General features: G+C 42.9%; 3 protein-coding genes across 3 annotated transcripts; 1 reads left to right on the top strand and 2 right to left on the bottom strand.

Moving 5' to 3' along the window:
* Positions 1 to 529: 529 nt before the first annotated feature.
* LOC114944639 (uncharacterized) lies at positions 530 to 5,638 on the bottom strand. The gene is made up of 3 exons (XM_085483859.1): positions 5,218 to 5,638; positions 2,570 to 5,156; positions 530 to 2,507 (listed from the first exon to the last, which is right to left on the bottom strand). Exons 1-3 carry the CDS (start codon positions 5,636 to 5,638, stop codon positions 530 to 532), a joined length of 4,986 nt encoding a protein of 1,661 aa, XP_085339985.1.
* An 8,184-nt stretch (positions 5,639 to 13,822) lies between these two features.
* LOC114944638 (acyl-CoA Delta-9 desaturase-like) lies at positions 13,823 to 15,994 on the top strand. Its single transcript, XM_029320631.2, has 4 exons — positions 13,823 to 13,831; positions 14,284 to 14,489; positions 15,373 to 15,555; positions 15,751 to 15,994. Exons 1-4 carry the CDS (start codon positions 13,823 to 13,825, stop codon positions 15,992 to 15,994), a joined length of 642 nt encoding a protein of 213 aa, XP_029176464.1.
* Positions 15,995 to 21,080: 5,086 nt separating this feature from the next.
* On the bottom strand, positions 21,081 to 22,070 carry LOC146722788 (uncharacterized). The gene is made up of 2 exons (XM_085483861.1): positions 21,472 to 22,070; positions 21,081 to 21,144 (listed from the first exon to the last, which is right to left on the bottom strand). The coding sequence occupies exon 1, from the start codon at positions 22,047 to 22,049 to the stop codon at positions 21,474 to 21,476; it is 576 nt and encodes a 191-aa protein (XP_085339987.1). The 5' UTR covers positions 22,050 to 22,070; the 3' UTR covers positions 21,081 to 21,144; positions 21,472 to 21,473.
* Between the last annotated feature and the right edge of the window lie 2,475 nt (positions 22,071 to 24,545).

A 24,545-nucleotide genomic window follows, 5' to 3' on the forward strand; every position in this document is an offset into this window, starting at 1 on the left:
AATTTATGACTTCTTTTTATTCTATTATACAAAACAAACGTGACTTTATTATTACTGATCGATGATTCCAGAATTTACCAAATAACAAAATTCGAGATCGAATTTTGTATAAATTGAAAATCCTAATAACGGTTTACTGCCGAAGTAATTAACAGACGATAAGATTTATTTTGCATCTCAAACATCCCGCCCGCCTTGGCGCAACGTGACAAAAGGTTGATGATGTTTCCGGCTCGGATCACATTCCGATAGCGATCGATGGTGGGGCGGGCTCGTGTCGGCGCGGCGAAAATTCACGTGATGATCGCGTGTTGTGAGTCGATCAGCTGAGTCGACGAAAACACGTGGTGATCACGTGTTGCGAATCGATCAGCTGAAACGGCGAAAGTATGTGGCAGATGTGAACGGCGAGTGAACGATGCAGTAAGCGGTGAAAACGAGACAAGTGTTATAGTGAGGTGGTGAGTGAAATGAGTAAAGCGTGACAGTTGATATGGTGCATGACGTGATGATCGTGTAGTGAGTGATGCTATGTGTCAACGTGCGGTGTAGGAACGTCGTTCACGCCCGGAAGAAACACGAGCTTGACGAGTGGGCGCACGAGCTCGGACGTGGCCGTTCGGATCGTCACTACGCGTGTAACTCCATCGTCCCCGGGGTGCAAACGCGATATGCGAGCGAGGGGCCATCGGTTCGGGGGGGTGATCTCGGAGCGAACGAGGCAGAGATCGCCGACGTGGGGTGCAGGTGCATCCTTGAGCCACTTGGTGCGTGGGGCGAGTCCGTGCATGTATTCGGATGACCATCGCTGCCAGAAGTGATCCCTCATCCGCTGCAGATGACGCCAACGTGACAAGGTGGACACCGTCTGCTCTGTCAATGACGGTTCTGACAAGGCGAGGAGCGGTGTCCCGATGAGGAAGTGACCGGGGGTCAGCGCCGAGACGTCCTCTGGATCATCTGAGAGTGCCTGCAACGGACGTGAGTTAAGACAGGCTTCAATTTGTGCAAGGAGTGTGCTCAACTCCTCGAACGTGAGGGTGGTCGCGCCGATCACCCGACGGAGGTGGAACTTGGTCGACTTTACGGCGGCCTCCCATAAACCACCAAAATGCGGGGCCGCTGGCGGGTTGAAGTGCCAGCGGATTCCTTGAGCGGTGGCGGCAAGGATGACACTTTGACCTTCGGCTGTCGCTGCGTTGAAGAGACCTCGCAGCGTCCGATCTGCTCCGATGAAAGTCGTGCCACAGTCGCTGTAGATCTCAGCACACAGGCCCCTGCGGGAGTCGAAGCGGCGCAGAGCGGCGATGAAGGCCTCCGAGGTGTAGTCTGAGACGACTTCTAAGTGAACGGCCTTTGACCAGAAGCAGACGAAGACTGCGATGTACCCCTTGTGCGCACGGTGTCCACGCCCCTTGCTGGTCCGGAGGAGGATTGGTCCCGCGTAGTCCAAGCCGGTGCTGAGGAACGGTCGAGTTGGCGTTACTCGCTCCCGAGGAAGGTTACCCATCGGAGGCTGTGGTGTGGCGGCGCGCCATCGAGTGCAGGTTATGCATCGGTGTAGCTGCTGTTTGACGGTGGTCCTTCCTCGAGGCACCCAGAAGCGCAGGCGGAGCAGGCCGAGAGTCAGTTGCACACCTCCGTGCAGCGTCCGTCGGTGGCAGGAATCGATCACCAGCCGAGTCAACCATGATGCCGCCGGGATGATCATTGGATGTTTCTCGTCGAGTGGTAGCTGAGCATGTTTGAGACGTCCTCCGACGCGCAGCACGCCTTGATCATCGAGGACCGGACTCAACATCGCTAGGTGGCTTCGTGGTGGGCTAGTGCGTCCAGCAGAAGCCGCAGCTACGTCCGTAGGAAAGTGGAGCGCCTGCACCACTCGCAGCCATCGAAATAAGGCGACGTCCAGCTCGTCCGGATGCAATGGACGGCCAGGTATGGCGTCACGTCTCGCCTGCTTGAGCCATCGCCGACACCATGCCGTAACCCGCAGCAGCCTGTGCAGCGTTGGAAACCGGAGGAGGAGGTCAGGTTCTGCCGAGACCGGTGCCTTGATTACCAGACTGGTGGCTCGCTGCTCCGGGAGGTCATCCTCTGGGACGTCGATGTTTGAACCCGGCCATGCAGTCTCGTCTCCTGAGAGCCAGGTAGGTCCTGTCCACCACAACTCATGATTGATTAATTCAGCAGGAGTAACACCGCGCGATGCGCAATCTGCAGGATTCTCTCGTCCAGCGACGTGTCTCCATTGAGCGTCTGGAAGCAGGGTCTGGATCTGAGATACTCGGTTGGCGACGAAGGTTTTCCAACGGGTGCTGTGTCCGCGGATCCAATGAAGTGTGACCCTTGAATCTGACCACAGATGCACCGGCGTCGTTGTCAAACCGAGAGTAGCGCGCACGTGGTAAGTAGAGCTGCTGCACAGAGTTCCAAGCGAGGTAACGACACCTGCTTGACAGGCGCGACCTTCGATTTTGCCATCAATAGGTTGATTGACGTTTTTTCTGTTGCAGCGTTGCGGATGTACACCACGGCGGCGTATCCTCGCTCTGAAGCGTCGGCAAACCCATGGAGCTGCAGTTGCGAATGGTCGTCTCCGGTGTTGAGCCAGCGAGTTACACAAATGTTATCCAATAGAGGAAACTGATCCAACAACTGCCTCCAGCGGTGTGCGTCCTGATCAGGCAGCGGCGAGTCCCAATCCAGCCGTTGAAGCCACGTCGTCTGGATCAGAATTTTGGCTCTGATGACGACAGGCGCGAGCCAACCCATCGGATCAAAGAGCCGAGCCGTTTCGGCTAGAACTCGTCGCTTTGTGAGATCAGTGACTGGACGTGGACGAATTGAGAAGGAGAACCAATCGCCTTGAGGATGCCATCGGAGGCCCAGGGTAGCGTGACTCTCTTCTTCCCATGAGTGCGGCCCACGTTGCAGCTGATGTTCTGGTGGAATTCCTGTGAGCACCTGAGGATCGTTGGCGGCCCACTTTTTCAAAGGAAATCCGCCCGCCGTGCAAAGACTCCGTAGTTCCTGCTGAAGGTCGATAGCATCTTCCAAGCTATCGGCGCCGGTGACCACGTCGTCGACGTAGCAGTCGTGTCGCAGTGCCTTGACTCCGCGTGGATATCGTGCCTCTTCGTCTGCTGCGAGTTGATGAAGAGTCCTGATGGCGAGGAAGGGTGCACACGCTAGCCCATAGGTCACGGTCCTCAGCTCGTACTCGTGGACGTCGTCAGAGCTGTTGTGGCGCCACAGGATAGTTTGCAGGCGACAGTCCTCCGGATGCACGAGGATTTGTCGGTACATTTTCTCAATGTCCGTGACGAGCACGAACCGATGCCAACGCCAACGAAGTAGGACGTCAGCGAGTGCTGGCAAGAGATTGGCTCCAGTGAGGAGGTGTGCGTTCAGCGACTCTCCGGACCGTGTGCGCTGGGAGCCGTTGAACACGACCCTGAGCTTCGTGGTCGTGCTTGACTCCTTGAGGACCCCGTGATGCGGTAAGTAACACCTGGGGCTGCCAGTTGTTGTAGTTGTGCTAACCTTCTCCATATGTTGTAGGTTCTCGTATTCCTCCATGAAGTCTAGATAGAGGTCACCGAAACGACGATCTCGTGCTCCTTTCCGCTCCATGGCATCCAGTAGGCGTTCAGCAGGTCGACGAGTCTCGCTGAGCGATGTCGGCGGCGGTGAGGTAAATGGCAGCCTCACCATGTATCGTCCACTGGACGTGCGTGTGACCGTGCGCACGTAGATGTCCTCGCATCTGGCTTCATCGGCGGTAAGCGGTGTCCCAGCCACTGGCTCGCGTTCCTGCTCCCAGAAGCGTCGAACCATGTCAGCGAGGTCGTGGTCTGCGGTGCACTGGAACGTGCTGCGATGTCCTTCGGTTGCTGCTGCATCGTAGCCCCCGGACAGGATCCATCCTAAGCTCGTCTGTTGGGCGATCGGCATCCGTGATCCGCCCTTGCGAAGACCTTCCTCGAGGATCAATGCGTAAACTTCTGCTCCAAGAAGTAACTCCGCAGGATCGTCGTCCAGGAAGCGCGGGTCGGCCAGTCGAAGTCCTTGGATGTGAGGCCAGCTACGATCTTCGCGTTCAGAGGTGCCTTGCTGCAATGAGATGCGAGGCAGCACAAAAGCAACCACGCGGAGCTCGACATTGGTCACGTCAGATGTGATGTCTAGCGTGACCTTGCCACGCGCTGATCCAGAGCGAGTCCCTCCGATGCCAAAGATGGACAGATCTGTTGAAGCTCGAGGCAGCCGAAGACGCTGAGCCAGTGCCTCAGAGACGATGGACACCTCGGAGCACTGGTCTATCAAGACTCGAACCTCGTGTGGTGATCCGTAGCGATCAGCGATCTTGACGCGAGCGGTTGCGAGGAGGACGGCCTTGTGTGTTTCAGTTTGCCGTGCAGTGGCCAGTGTGGTGGCAAGTGAAGTGGCCTCAGCAGGTGGTGTTGATGTGGCTGCCCCGTGCAGCATGGTGTGGTGTCGCGCGTTGCACGTGAGGCAGTTCCTTTTTGACTGACACCGTGCTAGGAAATGATTGCCTAGGCAGTTGAAGCACAGTCGGTTGGCCTCCACGAACGTTTTCCGCTCAACCGCGGTCTTGGCCTTGAAGCCCTTGCACGTCATCAGTGTATGGTTTTCACGGCACAGTACACACTGAGGTGAATCTGTGTTTTGGTGCTTCGTGACGTGCGCTTTGACGAATCGTGATGTCTCTCCAGATCCTTTTGTGACACTCCTCGGTCGTGCGGCGTTGAGTGTCAAGATCCGTCGACTAATGAAGTCGAGAAGTGCCTCGTTCCGTGGTGGTTCGGTGGGGTCTGAAGTGGTTGACTCCCATTCGAGACGAGTGCGTGCGTCGAACAATTCGACAACCATGTGGTTGAACAGATCCATCCCGTGCGAGTTGATAGGACGTCCGATACTCTCCTGTGCGTTGACTGCGGCGGTGTCAGCGTTGTGAATGCGGCTCAGCTCCTCGGCGGTATCTCCCTTCATCTTTGGCACGGCGGTAAACGTGGCAAAGTTGGAGCGGATCAACTCTCTTTTGTTATTGTAGTGCTTGTCCAAGATTGCCCAAGCGCGATCGTAATTGTCACTCGTGACAGGTAGTGACTTTATCAACTTTTCAGCCGGACCTGTCAGACACGAGCGGAGGTGATGAAGGCGCTCAATGTTCGAGATTGAATTGCTGCTCACGACTGACAGGAAAGAGATCGCGAAAGGATGGCCAGTCAGCGTAGGCGCCAGAGAACGGCGGCAACTTGATGCGCGGCAGCGAAGACTTTGATGCGACGTCGACGGATGGAGACACGTTCGGCTTCCGAAAATGTTCGGTATAACTATCTAAAGTACTGCGTTGTGCTACGTACAGATTTTCCGTATCGCCATGTAACTCCGACTTGTAGTAATCGCTCTCGCAAAATTTCTCTTTCAGAGCCGCTCGAATGAGATCATGCTGTGTCTCGAATTTCGTCCACAGCTGATCTAAGATTCTGGTGCGTGTGGATACGGCACTGGCGGTGATGTTGGTGGTGCCCAACTTCTTCAAATATTCCACGGAGCGTGAAATGCGGACCTGGATCTCACGTTGACAGTCGATCAACGTGTTCACATCCATGGTGAACTAAGAGCACCCACGAACTACACGAAGTCACGTTCACAAACTTGCGGGTGCCGGCGAGAAGATCCGGCTCGAAGGACCAGAAATATGTTCGCGAACGCGCTGCGTGAGGAATCGCGCGACACGACAAAGGATGAGTCAGTTGTAGTATAAAGAAACCTTTAATATACGAATCTTTACTAAAATATAATGTACAATATTTAACAATTACACGCACAAAATTAACATAAAGTTTAATTAGTTTCAGCGGAGAAATCAAATCAAAAGAAAGAGCGGCGGTTGTCGATATAAATGTTCTGCGGTTTTTTTTGAGGCGGTTTGACTTATGCGTACACGGCGGAAAGCGATAAGGCCCCTACGCCGGGGTGAGCTCCTCTTTTATAATTTTTGGAGCGGAGCCCACCTTCGCGTAAAGCGCCAATAATTTGCGTGATTTTTAAAGTAGCGCATGCTCAATAGCATGTAATTATTCGGCGGAACGGTTGCGACACCGTTACTTGTTTGTATATTTGAGCGTTTTTTATGTGACAGCTGTAAATTTATGACTTCTTTTTATTCTATTATACAAAACAAACGTGACTTTATTATTACTGATCGATGATTCCAGAATTTACCAAATAACAAAATTCGAGATCGAATTTTGTATAAATTGAAAATCCTAATAACGGTTTACTGCCGAAGTAATTAACAGACGATAAGATTTATTTTGCATCTCAAACATATGTTATTCGCGCCTTGCGCATATTGCGTGTTATAATCTTTGCGCTGTAATTTTATGTCGCATGCAGCCTACGCTCTGATTCTATTTATTATGTTACTCGCGCTCTAAGTATATTTTGAAGTATACTCGCGCTCGGATTCTATTTGGTACATTACTGCAGTGTGATTGTTTACACGAATAAACGGTTTTATCAGTATTAAAATCCATGGAGTCCTGTCGACCCTTTCACGAGCCCTGATTCCGACTGAGCAGTCCGACGCTCGTGATAAGCGGCTGTTACAAACTTATTGCAATTAAATATATTTTGTAGTTAAATTAATTAATGTTTTCTTTAAAGTGTTTTGTAATTTTGAAACTTATCAACGCGCCGAGTTACATTTTTATAGGATCCCCTCCTGAAGGAAATTTGACATTCAACTCGGAGGTCCTCACCAGAAAGACTTTCTCAGAAGGAGAGTCCCCCTCTACAACATGGACGCCCTTACTCCGATGCCTTTCGGCTCCCGATAAGAGGGCGCCCATGCTGCATTTATGTCCGAGAGGAGAGGCTTCGAGCTCCGTTGGCTGGACAAGTCCAGCCCCCGAAGCACACTCCCCCCTCCACGGTTACGGCTCTCTCCGCTCTCGTAGGAGTTGGGATTCGACCGCAATCAAGGAGGTTGCCCATTTGGGGGCCTGGCCGCGCAGCGCGCGCAAAGCGCAGGCTACCCGACCCGACCCCCGTTTAACAAGAGATCTTCGAGAGGGAGCTCCAGGACTTAGTTGTCCCCGGCCTTCCCCCCAAGACCTCATCCTGAGTCTAAATCAGACGCAGGCGTTAGAGGAATACACCCCCCCCTCCCACGATGGAGAGTGAGAGGAGGCATGTCCCCGTCTTCTCCTTCCTCCACGTCGCTCTCTGTTTCTTCCCCCCACTCTCTTCTTCTACCTCTATCTCGCTCGCGCTCTCTTTCCTTCTCCTCCTGCCGCATTATGTTTTCGCAGGAAGAGAAGGCTCTCCATTTTTCTTTTTCTGCCACTGCCGCCTTTACTATGACCGGCAATGACAGATCCTGTCCTATCGCGGCCACGAGCATCACTCTCTCCCCCGCCCAGGCAACACAGTCCTGCAGGATGTGCTGGGCGGTATCCCGCTCGTGGCCGAAATGCTAGTAACGTATCATGCGTTCCTTCCCAATACGACTCAGGTATTTACCAAAGCAACCATGCTCAGTGAGCACTTAAGTCATTCTGTAACACCTTCATGAGCCCTGTTTAGCTAATCCGCTAAACAGGGTTGGATGGCCCCGATGGTACTTTTTCCCGAGAGGCTTGAGTCTAATAAGCTCCCGGCCCATTCCTCAATTTTATCACAGCCAGCAATTTTAAGTTCGTAACTGTGATAGTTTATTTCCGCTTTGTTTGTTGCTTGACTATAATATGCTACGGAAGCCCACTGATTAGTCTCCTGTTTTTGCAACAGAATTGCAGCTAACGCTATTGCACTAGTGTCTGTGTGTAGTTCGATTGGAAGGTGTGGATTATAGAGTTTTAGTACTGGTTGGGCTATTAATATCTGTTTGAAAGTGTTAAATGCTAATTGACAATTTTTGTCGAATGAAAAAATAGTCGATTTCTTTAAAAGATTATTCAAAGGTTTAACTATTGATGTGTAGTTCGGAATAAATTTCCTGAAATAGTTAGCCCCAAAAATCTTTGAAGTTCTACCGTTTTTTTGGGTTGTGGAAAATTTTTAACTGCGTCAGTATGACGAGAACTAAGTGTTATTCCTTCCGGTGAAATAACGTATTCTAAATAGTCAATAGTATTTTTAAAAAAATAACATTTTTGATAATTAAGTTAAAAATTGTACTGTTTTAGAATTACGAGGACTCTTTTAAGGCTGTTGATATTTTCTATAATTGTAATCGAAGGGATTAATATGTCGTCCATATAAATTATAACCTTATCCTCTCTAATTAGCGGTCTTAAAATGTACACGAGTCTCCGTTGAAATTCAGCCGGAGCATCGTAGAATCCGAAGGGTAATCGATTGTATTCAAAATTCCCGTCTGGTGTCTCGAATGCGAAATATTGAGTAGATTCCACATGTAATTTAATATTGTGGAATCCGTCTTTGAAGTCAAGTATAACGTAAAAATCTTTTTTCCCCCGAGGCTGGATAAACAGTTTTTAATATATGGAAAACAAAAATTTTGTCTCACTACTCGTTCATTCAGGGGACAAAGATCTATGCAAAGACGAAATAACCCGTTTTTCTTTTTAACTAAGACGATTCGAGCACAGTAAGGCGATTTACTTTCTTTAATTATTCCTCTAGCTAAAAGATCGTCAGTTAATTTTCGGATTTGCTGTCTTTCAAAATTTGCAAAACGTCTGGATCTATAATTGTAAATGGAATCGTTTTTAAGTAAAACTTTAACGAAGTAATCGTCGTGGATTCTATCAATTTGTGTATTTTCTATGTTTTTAATAGTAGAAACTAGTTGTTTTTTAATTGAGTCATCAAAATCGATTTCCATATTAACGAGGATATCTTCTAAATTATCAGATGGGCCTCTATATTATCAATTGATGCTACTTCTCGGAGAAGTTGTAGTTTATCTTTTGTTTCGTTTAAGGACGGTTTGTTTATAAGATCGATTTTATTATCAATGAGAAAATCGCGTCCTATTACTAAATTCGTAGAGAACAAGTCACCGTTTAAAACATATAATTTAATCAGTTGGAAGAGCAGTCGCCCGGCAAGCGAAAGGTCTCGGGTTCGATTCCCGATTCTGCGACTTTCGGATCTATATTTTTCTCTCGCATTTTATTTCTTCAGCGGGAATAGGGGATACATGGAATTAAAAATCTCTTGTAGAGATTATTCCAATTTTATATCTTGGCCGTGTCCAAGTAAAATTTGGTGCCTTGTGCACAGGTATTTAATTCTAACGAAAAAATTTAGTTTCGTTTAGAATAACGCACTGTCATCCGCGATTTGGCTCTTATTGCCTATCTTATATATGTTAAATTTATATATAATTTAATGTTTGTCGGGATATTTGAAAATTCTTCTAATTTTATTTTTGTTTCTACCGATCCAATTAAATCTAACGGGGTACCGTTTACCGCTAAAAATGAGCTAATTTCCGAATTAATTGTAAGGTTTTTCAAATTTTTCGTATGCAGAACGGCAAATCAATGATATAAGACTACCGGTATCCAAAAGTGCATTCATCTTACAAGCAATATCGCCAATTTCGGAAAGCGATTGAACAATTTTACCCGTTTTGATGGATTTTTGTCCTTCTCACTCACTACTGCTACTGTTGTTTCATCTGACGATTTGTCTTTGATTTCTGTTACGGCTGCTGACGATAATGAGATCAAAGGCTGCTTTCGTTATTCTTTCTTCTTTAACTTGGTGCAGTCAGACCGGAGATGACCCTTAGTTTTGCAGTAAACGCAGAAGACTTTGTTAGCTATTTTTGATGGTTGCGTTTTCTTATCTTCAGATTTGTTTCTTGTTGATTTATTCTCTTTTTTCTCTTGCTTGATTCTTGATGCGTTTCCACACGAAGAAGTTATGTTGCGCATGTCTTCCAAAAATTAAGCTATCGATTCCGCTCGAATGGGCGCGGCGACGCCTTTCAGGGCTAAGCTTCCTATTCCGTTAATTAGTAAATGAATAGCGTCCTGTTCTGGTAAATTCATGCTCTGCATCAATGCAATCTTGTCTGTTGCGTATTCTTGAAATGATTCCTTAGTAAAATTCCACACGCAAACCTCTATTTTTTGCAAAGCCACGTGAAAAAGGATTTTCTTTTTAAACATCTTAATGATAGCTTCTTTAAAACCAGTCCATGATTCTATAGCTGAGCCGGTATTTGTGTCATATCAACGGCGAGCCAGTTTTTGAGCTTATTTGTTGCTGCGAGGAATGTTATGTTTGATGAGATCCCATAGATTTGCAAGACCTTTTATTTTCTGTATCCACAGTTCTATACATTCTCGTCCTCAGATCCACTAAAATCCGAAATCTGCGACGACAAAAGTTGAACGGCTTGGGTCGGTGAAGTAGTAGCCAGGGTAGGTTGCTGCTGTACATTTGGTGTACTGAAATTGTCTTCTAGCCTCTCCCCCTGAGACATAGAAGCTGGATTGACACAGGCACGCTGATTCCCGTTTCCGAGAGATAATGCTTCTAATAACTGCTTCATTGTCTCTTGATTGTTGATTTGAGCTTGTTGCTGTTTAATTTGTTCCACCAGTAATGAGCAATATAGCGGTAAGGATGCTTCATTTGATACTGCACTGTGAGTGATTTGTTGTCCAGAAGCTTCCGATGAAGGCGAGGCTGCTCTTGCTGTGCCTGCTTCTTTAAACGTGTTTAGCACTCGATCTGATCCTGCTCTTTTTTTTGCATTAGAATGCTCGAAATATGCCATAATGGCATCGATACATTTTTCTCGAGTATTTGGTACTGGGAGATCTCATTTGGCGACTTCTTCTTTTAGCGCTTGTTGCGTATAACCGTTAAACTGTTTTCTCAACATTGTCTAATTATAATAATACATGAATTGTAAATCGGCCAATAGAGCCCAAGCGCGAAAAATTAATTCTTCGGAACTGTATCTCTTGGTTTAAAATTACTAAGTTCCATATATAAATTAATCTCGAACTTACATATGGAGAAAAATAGGCGAGAAAAGTTGGTAAGAGCAGTCACCCGGAAAATTAAAGACGCGGGTTCGATTCCCGTTTCAGCAACTTTTCGGACCTATATTTTTCTCGCCTATTTTTCTCCATATGTAAGTTCAAGATTAATTTATATATGAAACTTAGTAATCTCAAACCAAGAGATACAGTTTCGAAGAATTAATTTTTCGCGCTTGAGCTCTATTGGCCGATTTAAAATTCATGTATTATTATTATTAATAATATTGAGAGCCGACATATATTTCTTATCTGATTTTATTTACACCTGGGCCTAATCATGGCGTTATTTAATAACATCTACTAAAAGGCAAATGAAAAATATAGGATTGAAAGGGTCTGAATAGCTTAGTTAGTAAGAGCAGTTGCCCGGAAAGTGAAAGACGCGGGTTCGATTCTCGCTTCAGCGATTTTTTGGACCTATATTTTTCTCGCCTATTTTTCTCCATATGTAAGTTCAAGATTAATTTGTATATGGAACTTAGTAATCTCAAACCAAGAGATACAGTTCCGAAGAATTAATTTTTTGCGCTTGAGCTCTATTGGCCGATTTAAAATTCATGTATTATTATTATTAATAATATTGAGAGCCGACGTATATTTCTTATCTGATTGTCTAATTATGTTATTGTTACGTTCGAACATAAAAGGAAAATATCAACATCAACACCTGTTACTTGGTAAGAAGTTTTTGCAATGCACGATTTGTTTTAATAAGTATTTATTATTTTTTCTTCTGAAACGACGCTTAATAGATGCCAATTCAGTGCCGACACGCACAAGGTACGATAAATTGGCGAGAAAACATCCAACGCGTAAAATTGTCTAGCGTAATGCCACGTAGTATATACCCGATATCGGCACGCCAAGAACAAAATTTCGAGAAAAGAAAAAAAATTAATGTTTACTCTCATATTCTTCGAAAACGACGCTCAAACGATGCCGACACGCACAAAGTACGATGAATAGGCTAGAAAACATCCAACGCGTAAAAATTGTCTAGCGTAATGCCACGTAGTATATACACGATAACGGCACGCCAAGAACAACTTTTGTAGTAATAAAAAAATTTACTGTCCACACGCACTTTTCCGCGATAGAAAGGACTATATCTCTTTTGAGAGAGCGAGAATGATCGCTTCAACGAGTCACTCGGGCGCTAATATGGCGGCGAGAGTCGCGTGATTTTGTCCAGAAACCGCACGGACTCGATACTCGATATGGCGACCGAACAAAGCACTTCCTTGTTTCTTCACAAGTCTTAGACTTAGTCTCTTAACTGCTTGAACCGATTATTCATTATTCACCTCGTCTGCGATACTGACCGCGAGCCACGTGTATCCGCAAAAAGACAAAGCTCGGTATAATCGCATAAACGATCGACGTACTTGCGCGTTGATAATTGCGATACTGCGGACGTCGAGAGCCAGGAATGAGAGGATAGATTTTATCCCACTTCTGAGGCTGTAAGAGGGTCGTTTGATTCCTAATCATGGAAGAACATAGGTCAAAATAATGAGGCGGGGATTAATCAGTAATCACCTTAGTGGTAAACTTAGTATATTCTTAAGTAAATAAGTATTACAAGGAAGGCTCTAGAGAGACTGACTGACTCAGCCCGCGCTCGTCTCTCTATGTCCTGTCAACTTCCGGTGGCGCTCGCTCGCCAGCACTCTACATAAGCACCACCTCAAACGCCCTGACACCTAAAGGTGTCTCCACAGCGGGTTATTTCTTACTATATATATATATATATATATATATTTATATATATATATATTTATATATATATATATATATATATATATATATATATATATACATATATAACAGACTATTATAATCTATTTTCTTGTTACGCAATCATCCTATTATTTTTTCATAAGAATATAATTGTTAATTTTATATTTTAGAAAAAATAATAGAATAATGGCGTGACAAGAAAATAGATATTATTATATGAAAAAATATTTTTATAATATAATCACATATATGTACAGTATTGCATATCCCATATTTAGTATATCACAAACATATTCTTTCATAAATACAATATATATTTATATAATAATATTTGATATTTGTGTTAATAAACTTTTTGATATTTGTTACTTTTATTATGTTACGTTATCATTTTATACTATTTCTTTCATAATAATTTTCTGCAACGTTACCATTGTACTACATCTTTCATAAATATATAAATCATTATTATTGGTAAAGATTGTTTCCTTATTTTACATCAATAATTATGTACTTATAAAAAAAGAAAGTATAGCAAGAAAGTTATTATTATAAAAGAAATAATTTAAAATGATAACATAACAAGAAAGTAGTTGCAAATATCAAAATATATAAATATGCATTTATATACTTACTTAAATACATGTTGTATTCAATACTATATAATATGTAATATACTATATTTTTTTCATAATAATATAATCTATTTTCTTGTTACGCAATCATTCTATTATTTTTTCATAAGAATATAATTGTTAATCTTATGAAAAAAATAATAGGATGATTGCGTAACAAGAAAATAGATATTCTTATATAAAAAAATATAGTATATTATAAATAAATATCAAAACACACATACCTGTTATGTGTGTATGTACATGTCAAGAAATCAAATCAAATACATAACCCCGCACGTCAACGTGTATCAGTACATACGAAGCGCCTTCAGCGCAATCTTGTGTCGAACGCTCAAACTGTACAGAGTTTAACGCATGCGATTGGCTGTTGCGTGAATGATGACGACGGTGACGGAGACGTTTCTTAATAGAAATTTTTCATACTTAGACTTTGCATATAAATATTTCCGCTTACAAAGTACGTAGAGCAGAAATAAAAACACTTTTATTATATAATTCGAACCCAATCTATCGATTAAGTTTAGTATAAACTCGATTGCTTCAGCCGTTATTGAGCATTCGAAATTTATAGTAGACTCAACTCTCCGCTTCGCGTAAAGATACACGGTGTATCGGCTATTCCGGTAACAGGGCGCAAGACTCTACCGTATCTCTTAATATATAAAATTGGTAAATAAATTCCAAGCAATGCAACAAAGCGCCACATGTGATGAAATAGTCGACCCTTATTTTTCCCGACTCTATTGCTGCCGAGTTTATACGTGTAACGATGCCGAGTCCGTACTCCTCTTTATAACCTCCGTACATTATCATTTGATTTTTAATAAGTTGTATTTTAGGGTCACATTTACGGATGGGTTAGGGATCACAGAGTACACCATAAATTTACTGACACTGATGCAGATCCATATAATGCACGTAAAGGATTCTTTTTTTCCCATATTGGTTGGGTTTTGGTTCATAAACATCCAGACGTCATCAGCAAGGGTGCTAGTATCGACTTGAGTGATCTTAAACAAGATTGCCTTGTGGTCTTTCAGAGAAAGTACGATGGACATAGTTTATTCTGCAGGAGCAAATTTAATTTAAAAAATATATGTATATATTGTTTGTTTAACTTTAATGGTTTTGATATAAGAGTTTTAACAAGGCTCTGTAATATAAATATAAATTTAACGTATAAGACGGGCAACAAGAGCCAAATCGCGGATGACAATGCGTTATCCTAACGAAACTAAATAATTTTCCGTTAGAATTAAATACCGGTGCACAAGGCACCAAATTTTACTTGGACACGGCCAAGATTTTAAAATATGAAATAATCTCATATTTGAGATTTAATTTCAATACCCCCTTTAACACCCCTACGGAAAATAAATAAATGAATGCAAGAGAAAAATATAGATCCGAAAATCCGCGATTTGGCTCTTGTTGCCCGTCTTATACGTTAAATTTATATTTATATTACAGAGCCTTGTTAAAACTCTTATATTGATACACGCTGGCTTAAAAATGCGTTTGTTTACCAACATTAATATATATAACAAAGAAAAGTATAGAATCGAAAGGATCTGAATAGCTCAGCTGGAAGAGCAGTCGCCCGGCAAGCGAAAGGTCTCGGGTTCGTTTCCCGATTCAGCGATTTTCGGATCTATATTTTTCTCTTGCATTCATTTATTTATTTTCCGTAGGGGTGTTAAAGGGGGTATTGAAATTAAATCTCAAATATGAGATTATTTCATATTTTAAAATCTTGGCCGTGTCCAAGTAAAATTTGGTGCCTTGTGCACCGGTATTTAATTCTAACGGAAAATTATTTAGTTTTGTTAGGATAACGCATTGTCATCCGCGATTTGGCTCTTGTTGCCCGTCTTATACGTTAAATTTATATTTAATGGTTTTGTTTCGTTTATTTATACTTTTTTTAGATGGTACCAATATTTGATGTTATTTTGCTGCTTTATCATACCGACATTAATACCTTGGTGGGTATGGAGTGAGAATCTGTGGTGTGCGTGGCATCTTAACATGACTAGATGTGTCATAAATTTACACACAATATTATCAATAAATTCCGCAGCTCACATGTGGGGTGTGAAACCATATGATAAGTACGTACATACTTTTGTGTGTACATATTATATTTATATATATTGTACTTATATGCTGTACAACTTATTATATGTAAACAAATACATACTATTATTTAAAATTAATTAAAACATATACATACTATCATTCAAAATTAATAAATTGTTTATTGTATTATATCGTGGTACTATTTAGAAATGTTTATTTTATCACAGATCAATTAGCCCCACCGAAAATGCAGTTGTCTCTTTTATATCGTGTGGCGAAGGCTGGCACAATTATCATCACGTTTTCCCTTGGGATTACAAAGCGGCGGAACTTGGAAATTATAAGCTCAATATTGCTACAGCTTTTATTGATTTTTTTGCTTATCTAGGTTTAGCTTATGATTTAAAAACTGCATCTGTTAAAATTGTGAAAAAATTGTGCTCTTTAAAACAGCGAAATAAATTAAAATAAATAAAAAATTTATGTGTTACATGTAATTCTTAATGCGATTTAGTTGTAAGTTCATAATGATATTGATAATAAAATAACTTTCTTTAATGTTTGCAAAAAGATGCAATTAATTTTATGTAAAACATTTTGAATGAGATGCGAAATGTGAGATAACGATTTCTGTTGAATATTGCTTGAATGACTAAAAATTATTATGCCTTAAAGTTTGCTTTATTTGCTTCTTACACAAGTGAAATAATGTTTTGGTTTTATGTATAGGAACAATAGAGTATCGTTTGCCTTGGAAGAATACGTTTCATAATATTGATATGAACTTAAATACATAATATGATAATAATATAATGATACAAAAGATTCAAGAACAATACAAAATATTTGTTTTAAATAATTAAATTAAATAAGTAGATACAGGTTGCGTAAATTTAAATATAAAAATAAAAAAAAAGACAAAGGAACTAACGCCGTAATTATCGCGCAAATAATTATTAAATATTGTTACGTCCTGCAGTCTCCACGATCCTTTCTTTCGGAGAACGCAATGCGATATCTAAAATATAGCAGACGCATAGAAAACTCACGTAAGCATACGATCTGACAGGCAAAGTAAACATAATCCGAGAGAGCTAAATCGTCAAAATAAAAGATGTACAAACCGCGAGAGCCAAACAGACTAATCTATAAATTCTAAACTATAACTCGCGGTGCCTTAAAGATAAGCTAGTTGACAGCTCTCTAAATGAGATTTACTCTAGTATTAGGCCCTGCTTACTTTACGATTCTTTCTTTCGGAGAACGTAAGACGATATTTATTATAAAATATTAAAATATTAAATTATCTGCAGATCGCAGACCCGCAGATAAGCCATGATGTGACAAGCAAGGCAAAACATTTTCGTGCCTAGAAAAATATTAAACTATAACCAACTGTTCTCTTCAATGAAACTAATTGAGAATCAATAAATTTTTAAAGATTAACCGATTCTAAGGCCGGATTCACACTTTAGCAGAAAAGCAGAAGCCAATTAAAACTCGCATTGATAGCTGAAAAATTCAATTTATTAACTCGGAAGGGCGTCTTTCCGTATAAATATATAGATTGTGTAGTTAAATTGCAAGATACACGTTTACCACCGCGTGACTCATTCTACAGTTCCTTGATCGGTGACACAGTATCGAGAGCGATTACGCGCACGCCGAGAACGTCTGAAAACGATTTTCCCTTGGAACGCTAGACGAATATAGCGATCTATATTTGAAAATTGATGTCTTGTTATTAGCAGATATTTTTGAAAATTTTCGGGATAGTTGTATTAAAAGTTATGGACTTGACCCCACGTATTATTATACCCTTCCGGAATACATGGGATGCCATGTTAAAACATACAAATATTACGTTTGAATTATTAACAGACATTGGCATGGTCATGTTTATCGAACGGAGTATACGCGGTGGTCTACATAAGTCAATGTTCAAGCAGATATGCACATGCTAATAACAAGTATATGCAATCGTATGATCCATTGAAACCATCATCGTATTTCATGTATTTTGACGTAAATAATTTGTACGGATGGGCAATGTGTCAACCATTGCCTTATGCCGATTCTCGATGAGTCGATGTATCTAATTTTGATGTATTATCTATTGCGCTCGATTCATCTAAAGGCTATATCCTTGAAGTAGATTTAGAGTATCAAAAAATTTATATAAACTGATAAATAATGCTGTATTTGGTAAGATGATAGAAAATGTGTAATATAATATTTTATGATGCGTATAATGTTTTATTATGCGTTTTGAAGATATACTTTTCGAGACTGTTCAGTGTTCCGATCTTTTTGGGACACCCTGTATATATATATATATATATATATATATATATATATATATATATATATTGTGACGTGACAAATTGAAATTGTCCGTCACAAGGGCTGAATGGCCCGATCGGGGGAGGGCACGGGACCTCTGCTCTCCCGAGACAGCGAGAGAGAGAGAGAAAGAGAGCGTGCGTGCGAAAAGCGCGGGACCGGACGCGATCCCGCTGCTACGCGTTTTCGTATATTTTTTGTTGAGAGTTAGGATTATTTCGGCGGCAGACAGGATGTGCGACGAGTCTCAGCCGAGAAAGAAACCCTGGAGGAGAAATAGGAAAGCATAGGAAACAGGACGACGGGGACCCCCTTCGTCAGGGACACGCCCGGTAAGCCCAAGATTCAAAATTTCTTCACCGAACATCCGACAACGGAGTAGGTGCCACTGCCTAAAAATTTGTACCTTCCAGGAGCGAGCAGGGGATGGCCACTCTGGTGCAACAAGCACCCGAGTCCCCGCATACGGAGCGCCGGCAGGAGAGCTGCCGCCCCCGGGACATCCGGAATCCCGAAGGAGAGCAAGGAGCGGCCCTGCCGTGCGCTGCCGCGACAACCGCCTACGAAGGGCAACCCGCGGATCAGGACTCCGCGGGTAAAGATAATTAAGCGCGCGGCCGCAAGGATCACCGAGGCCGCGCGCGCGGCCGACCTGATAGCGCCGCGAGTGGCCTATCTAGGTAATTGGGTCACCGACGTGTCTCCTGAGGGCCCCCGATTCTGCACTGTCTAGCGAGCACCCGAAGAGAGTGGAGGTCCCGAGACGGAAGCGCGACTTAGAGAGAGCGAGAGAGGAGAGGACGATGAGGATCGTTACAGGACTGGTGAGACGACGTAATCATCCTGCTGTCGCCGAATTAAGGTAGCAGGGTGGATGGGTCCCGAATTACCTATCGTTAAGAGATTATGCCGGACTTGGTTGCCGGCCCGTTATAAAATTGCGAGAGATTAGTTTTATTGTCGAGTCGCGGTATTAACGTAACGAAACTCTATTGGGAGAAACTACGACCCATCCACTCTCTTGCGTTTCCGCATATTCTCTCTCCCGCGTGGACAGTCTTCGCGCGTAACATTGTCGCGCGAAAATTACCGCGATTTACGCGTTGCCGAATATTGTTCGAGGCGCAAAATCGGGGAGCTCATAAACGCTTTTGGGCTCATTAAAGTATTGATGTTGTCTTAAAAGAAAAGGCGTGATTACGTTTGATTTTGTGTATGGAATTTATGTACGGCGCACGCGGTGCGCCCTTACGCCGGCCCCTTTGTTGTCGCGCATACCGCGCGGATCACGCGCCCGCGGCGTGGAGTAATATACCCGGTGGTGCATCGCCGATTTAATTAATCAATTTTTTTTGTTATTGGAGACACTACCTCGTTGCCGCGAATTAGTTAAATATTATTCATAACTCGGCCCGGCGAACCACCGGTCGTATTGCCTCACCAAACTCTCAATCGTGCGTCTGTGCACGCCGCTTATTTCTGTATATTATATACTCATGTGTCTTATGAACAAAATTTAAATATATGTTTTATTAACTTTAATTCCTCGGGTAATTTCTCGCCACCACGCACCCGAACCCTTACCCGTACAGAGGCTAGCCGAGCGGGAAAGCTGCCGTCGCGATCTCTCTCTCTCCCGTGATTGACGCCCGCGAGAGGGCTGGGACAATAAGTTCGAGTACATCAAGACTTAGCGTCCCGCGAATTTATTAATTGAGAGACGGTGCGGCTGCCGCACCTGGCGCCCAACTAAATCGAGATTTTAGTTTTCTTTTTTATTTTTTTTTGTTATAATTTTTTTTTGTAATCGGACGGAGAGATTGCGCCGAAGGGAACCGATATTCCGCAGGAGACGTTTCTCCTTACGCGACGAATTGATATTCGCTGCGAATTCCGCGCGATACGGTTATAATATATATATATATATATTAGAAGATCCTGATAGAAGACTCTGATAGAAGATCCTAATAGAAAATCCTGACGATCGTATAATACAGGGATGTATCGTCAAACGAGCGGGACACGGACATAACAATATATATATATATATATATATATATATATATATATATTGTTATGTCCGTGTCCCGCTCGTTTGACGATACATCCCTGTATTATACGATCGTCAGGATTTTCTATTAGGATCTTCTATCAGAGTCTTCTATCAGGATCTTCTATCGTCGCTAAGAAGCTGTTTATGTCTATCGATGCGTTTTGTTCTGGTCTAGCTGTCGTGCGGTGAGGACGTATCCTCTGACAGCTGATCGGCGGATATATTTGCATTAGGATTAATGCACGTAATATTATATTGTATCGCTACGGTTTATTGGCTTCTAATATTAAAGTTTATTGCTTTACTACGCGAGTGTATTCATTTCCGGCGTGTGAGAGTTTGAGTGCGCGCGACATTTCTTCGAGATAATCCGAAGGGTGGTCGCGGACGTAACATTACATTTTGGGGGCTCGTCCGGACGTAACACGAGCCACGAACCGTAGTAAAAAAAAAAGGACAAATATTTCGTGTGTGTGTGCGGTGAAAAGGTTACGATGTCTTTGGTGTATTCTCCGAGGATTACTCGTTCGCAAGCTTCGTCACGAGCAATGATCGGCGAAGAACAACAGTCGACTCCACTTCGAGCGATTAACAGCGAGGAAACTCCCGAGCGCGTGGACGCTTTACAGGAGGCGTTGGAACAAATTAGAGAATTGCGAGAGGAACGCTCACAACAGCAGGCTCAATTTTTGACGATGCTGCAACAGCGGGACGAGGAACTGCACCGATTACAGGAAAGACTCGCCTCATCGGAAAATAACCAGCTAAGTCACACACATAATAGAATTCCGAAACAACACCACACGTAGAAATAGCGAATCGAACAATGTTTTACACAATAATTTTGAGCTTGGATATAAGCTCAAACCCGAGAAAATTTTGACGGGAGTGTACCCTTGCGCGAATTTATTGCCCAGTCCGATTTTATAGCGCGAGCTAATGGTTGGAATTCGTTTCAAAAGACCTTGGCTCTTGCCGCTTGTTTAAGGGGTTAGGCCAGTCTAGAGTCCTCAAAAAAGGCCTAACTTTGACAATTTATTCTGGGAGTAAGGAAAAAGAAATGGAATTTCTCTCTTTCAGGCTTTATTAAACATGTATTTGAGTGTATAAAAAAATTTTTATTATGACATTTTGATACAAAATGGCGGCTACTGAGCCAATCTTCGGAATCACCTTTTTCAAGAGGGCCTCTACGGGCGACGGTGATTCTAGGAACTCGTGCTATCTGAAACAAAATAAAGAACGGGATTTTAATCTACATAAGATTTGCTAGTAAAGTACGTATGTTTTTAGCTTTACATCAATTTTTCGCAAAATGGCGGACTTGTAAAAAAAAGGTTCAATTTTTGACCGAAAAAATGTGCAGTAAATTGTTTGCAATGATAACAAAAAAATCGTACGTAGTTTACTAGATAACGTTACTGTGAAGCTACAGTTAAAATTTCAAGTGGATACGTGCGATAGTCTCCGAGTACCATCGTCGCCCGATTTGAAAAATGCAGTTTCAAGAAAAACGCGTTTAAAGTTTTACGTGCTGAAAATTTTGTTATACCTTCAGTCTGCAATGCCTGCGCCGTACATTTCACCTTCCATGGACACGTGGAACTCATCTTCTTCCTTTCTGGATGACTTCTGTTCGATTCTAGATCTTCTTGCAGCATCTAAGAGCGAACGATCGGATAATTTGATGCGGTTTTGATCAGTCTCTTGACAGTAATTATAGCAGTTTGGTCCAATTTTGATGCCTATGTTCTGCATGACTCTCATGGCACTTGTGAGGCCATCATTATAAGTACCTGCAGCAATATATACAGCTGTGTCAAGTACATTTTTGCCACTGGATGTCACTTTTGGGGCCGTCGACCATACTGTAGCATTACTGTTTTGAGTGAAGCCGCCTATGCAACGAGTGAGTAGGTCATTACTGGTTAATTTTTCATAAATTGGAGTTATAGTCTTGTACACTTCTTCATGTAAAGGTGGTTTATGTGTATATTTGTCCAAAGTTCCAGTGGCCTTGGCCCTTTGCCACGAGCACCACGAATTTTCTCCGCTCGGGCAGTGATCGTGCTTGGGCTTGGCATCTGTTGATAATTTGTGATCTAGCGTTGCGTAGATCGCAGTCCTCATTTTCTCTACAGAATCATGATTTCTGCGTATCGCTAGACCACACGCATTCGAGAGAGAAGACGCAGCGCGCGAGAGTAAGAGAGATGCACACATTCGAGAGAGAAGGAGGTAGTGCGCAGTCAGAGCAAGAGAGAGAGGTAGCGCGCGGCGGTATACGCGCTCTCCCGTCGGAGCGAGAGAGAGGCAACGCGCGGCGGTATACGCGCTCTCCCGTCGGAGCGAGAGAGAGGCAACGCGCGGCGGTATACGCGCTCTCCCGTCGGAGCGAGAGAGAGGCAACGCGCGGCGGTATACGCGCTCTCCCGTCGGAGCGAGAGAGATGCTGCGGCTCAAGCCTGGATGTAACAACGAGAGAGAGATGCTGCGGCTCAAGCCTGGATGCTTAGAACATATATACCTGGAAGAGGAATTGCTATTGTTCTCCATGGTAAAAATCTGTGTCCAAGTTGGATGCGAGAGAGGAAGATAGCTTTTAATCTATGCTCGCAATGCGCAAACGTAGATGACGTCACGGTTACGTCACGCTCACCGCGCCGTTTGGAACTGGAAATGTAATTGGTGCTTTCGCTAATTCGCGTTTGCGCATTGCGAACGGAGGTAACAATCTACCCTTCTCTTTCCTTAAAAACGTGGTTCTCTCTCGCATTCAACTTGGACACAGTTTTGCGCTCCTATTCCCCTTCCATATCTATATGTTCTAAGCCCTGGATGTAACAACGAGAGAGAGATGCTGCGGCTCAAGCCTGGATGTAACAACGAGAGAGAGAGAGAGAGAGAGAGAGAGAGAGAGAGAGAGAGAGAGAGAGAGAGAGATGCTGCGGCTCAAGCCTGGATGTAACAACGAGAGAGAGAGAGAGAGTTGCGAAGGAGGGAAACATTTTTAAATTAATAATTATTTTTGTTAATTAATATATTTTATTCATATATATTTTAATCATATATATTTTATTCATATATATTTTGTTCATATATATTTTATTTATTACCGCTTATTTTTTATAAGGATATCGAAGGAGGGAAACATTTTTTAAATTAATACATATTTTTGTAGAATAAATATATATTGTTATGTCCGTGTCCCGCCCGTTTGACGATACATCCCTGTATTATACGATCGTCAGGATTTTCTATTAGGATCTTCTATCAGGGTCTTCTATCAGGGTCTTCTATCAGGATCTTCTATCGTCGCTAAGAAGCTGTTTATGTCTATCGATGCGTTTTGTTCTGGTCTAGCTGTCGTGCGGTGAGGACGTATCCTCTGACAGCTGATCGGCGGATATATTTGCATTAGGATTAATGCACGTAATATTATATTGTATCGCTACGGTTTATTGGCTTCTAATATTAAAGTTTATTGCTTTACTACGCGAGTGTATTCATTTCCGGCGTGTGAGAGTTTGAGTGCGCGCGACATTTCTTCGAGATAATCAGAAGGGTGGTCGCGGACGTAACATTTTGGGGGCTCGTCCGGGATCGTTCGGACGTAACACGAGCCACGAACCGTAGTAAAAAAAGGACAAATATTTCGTGTGTGTGTGCGGTGAAAAGGTTACGATGTCTTTGGTGCATTCTCCGAGGATTACTCGTTCGCAAGCTTCGTCACGAGCAATGATCGGCGAAGAACAACAGTCGACTCCACTTCGAGCGATTAACAGCGAGGAAACTCCCGAGCGCGTGGACGCTTTACAGGAGGCGTTGGAACAAATTAGAGAATTGCGAGAGGAACGCTCACAACAGCAGGCTCAATTTTTGACGATGCTGCAACAGCGGGACGAGGAACTGCACCGATTACAGGAAAGTACTCGCCTCATCGGAAAATAACCAGCTAAGTCACACATAATAGAATTCCGAACAACACCACACGTAGAAATAGCGAATCGAACAATGTTTTACACAATAATTTTGAGCTCGGATATAAGCTCAAACCCGAGAATTTTGACGGGAGTGTACCCTTGCGCGAATTTATTGCCCAGTTCGATTTTATAGCGCAAGCTAATGGTTGGAATTCGTTTCAAAAGACCTTGGCTCTTGCCGCTTGTTTAAGAGGGACAGCGCGGACCGTTTTGGATGGAATTTCGGAGATTGAAAATTTAGAGTTCGCGGATTTAAAGTCAAAATTAGAATTACGTTTCGGTGAAGGGCATTCGGCTCAGTCTTATTACGCGCAATTTACGAATCGTAGACAAAAGAGTTCGGAAGATTTGGCTTCTCTTGGCGCGGATTTAGACAGATTGTCGCGATTAGCCTATCCTGAGTGTTCTCATGAAGTTAGAGATAAAATTGCTTGCGCACAATTTATTACTGCAATATCAGACGGCTTTTTGAAGAGAACTCTACAATTAGAAAGCGTTATTTCATTAAAATCTGCCATAGAGAGAGCAATGGCAGTAAAAGTTATTCAAGAAAATAGTTTTCAAAAAAATAAAAATTTCCCGAATCAAAATTTTGAAAAATATAACAAATATAATAAATATAATAAATTTAATAAATTTAATA

The sequence above is a fragment of the Nylanderia fulva genome, unplaced genomic scaffold, assembly GCF_048542155.1.
Source record: "Nylanderia fulva isolate GAGA-0341 unplaced genomic scaffold, ASM4854215v1 Scaffold271, whole genome shotgun sequence".
Taxonomy (NCBI): domain Eukaryota; kingdom Metazoa; phylum Arthropoda; class Insecta; order Hymenoptera; family Formicidae; genus Nylanderia; species Nylanderia fulva.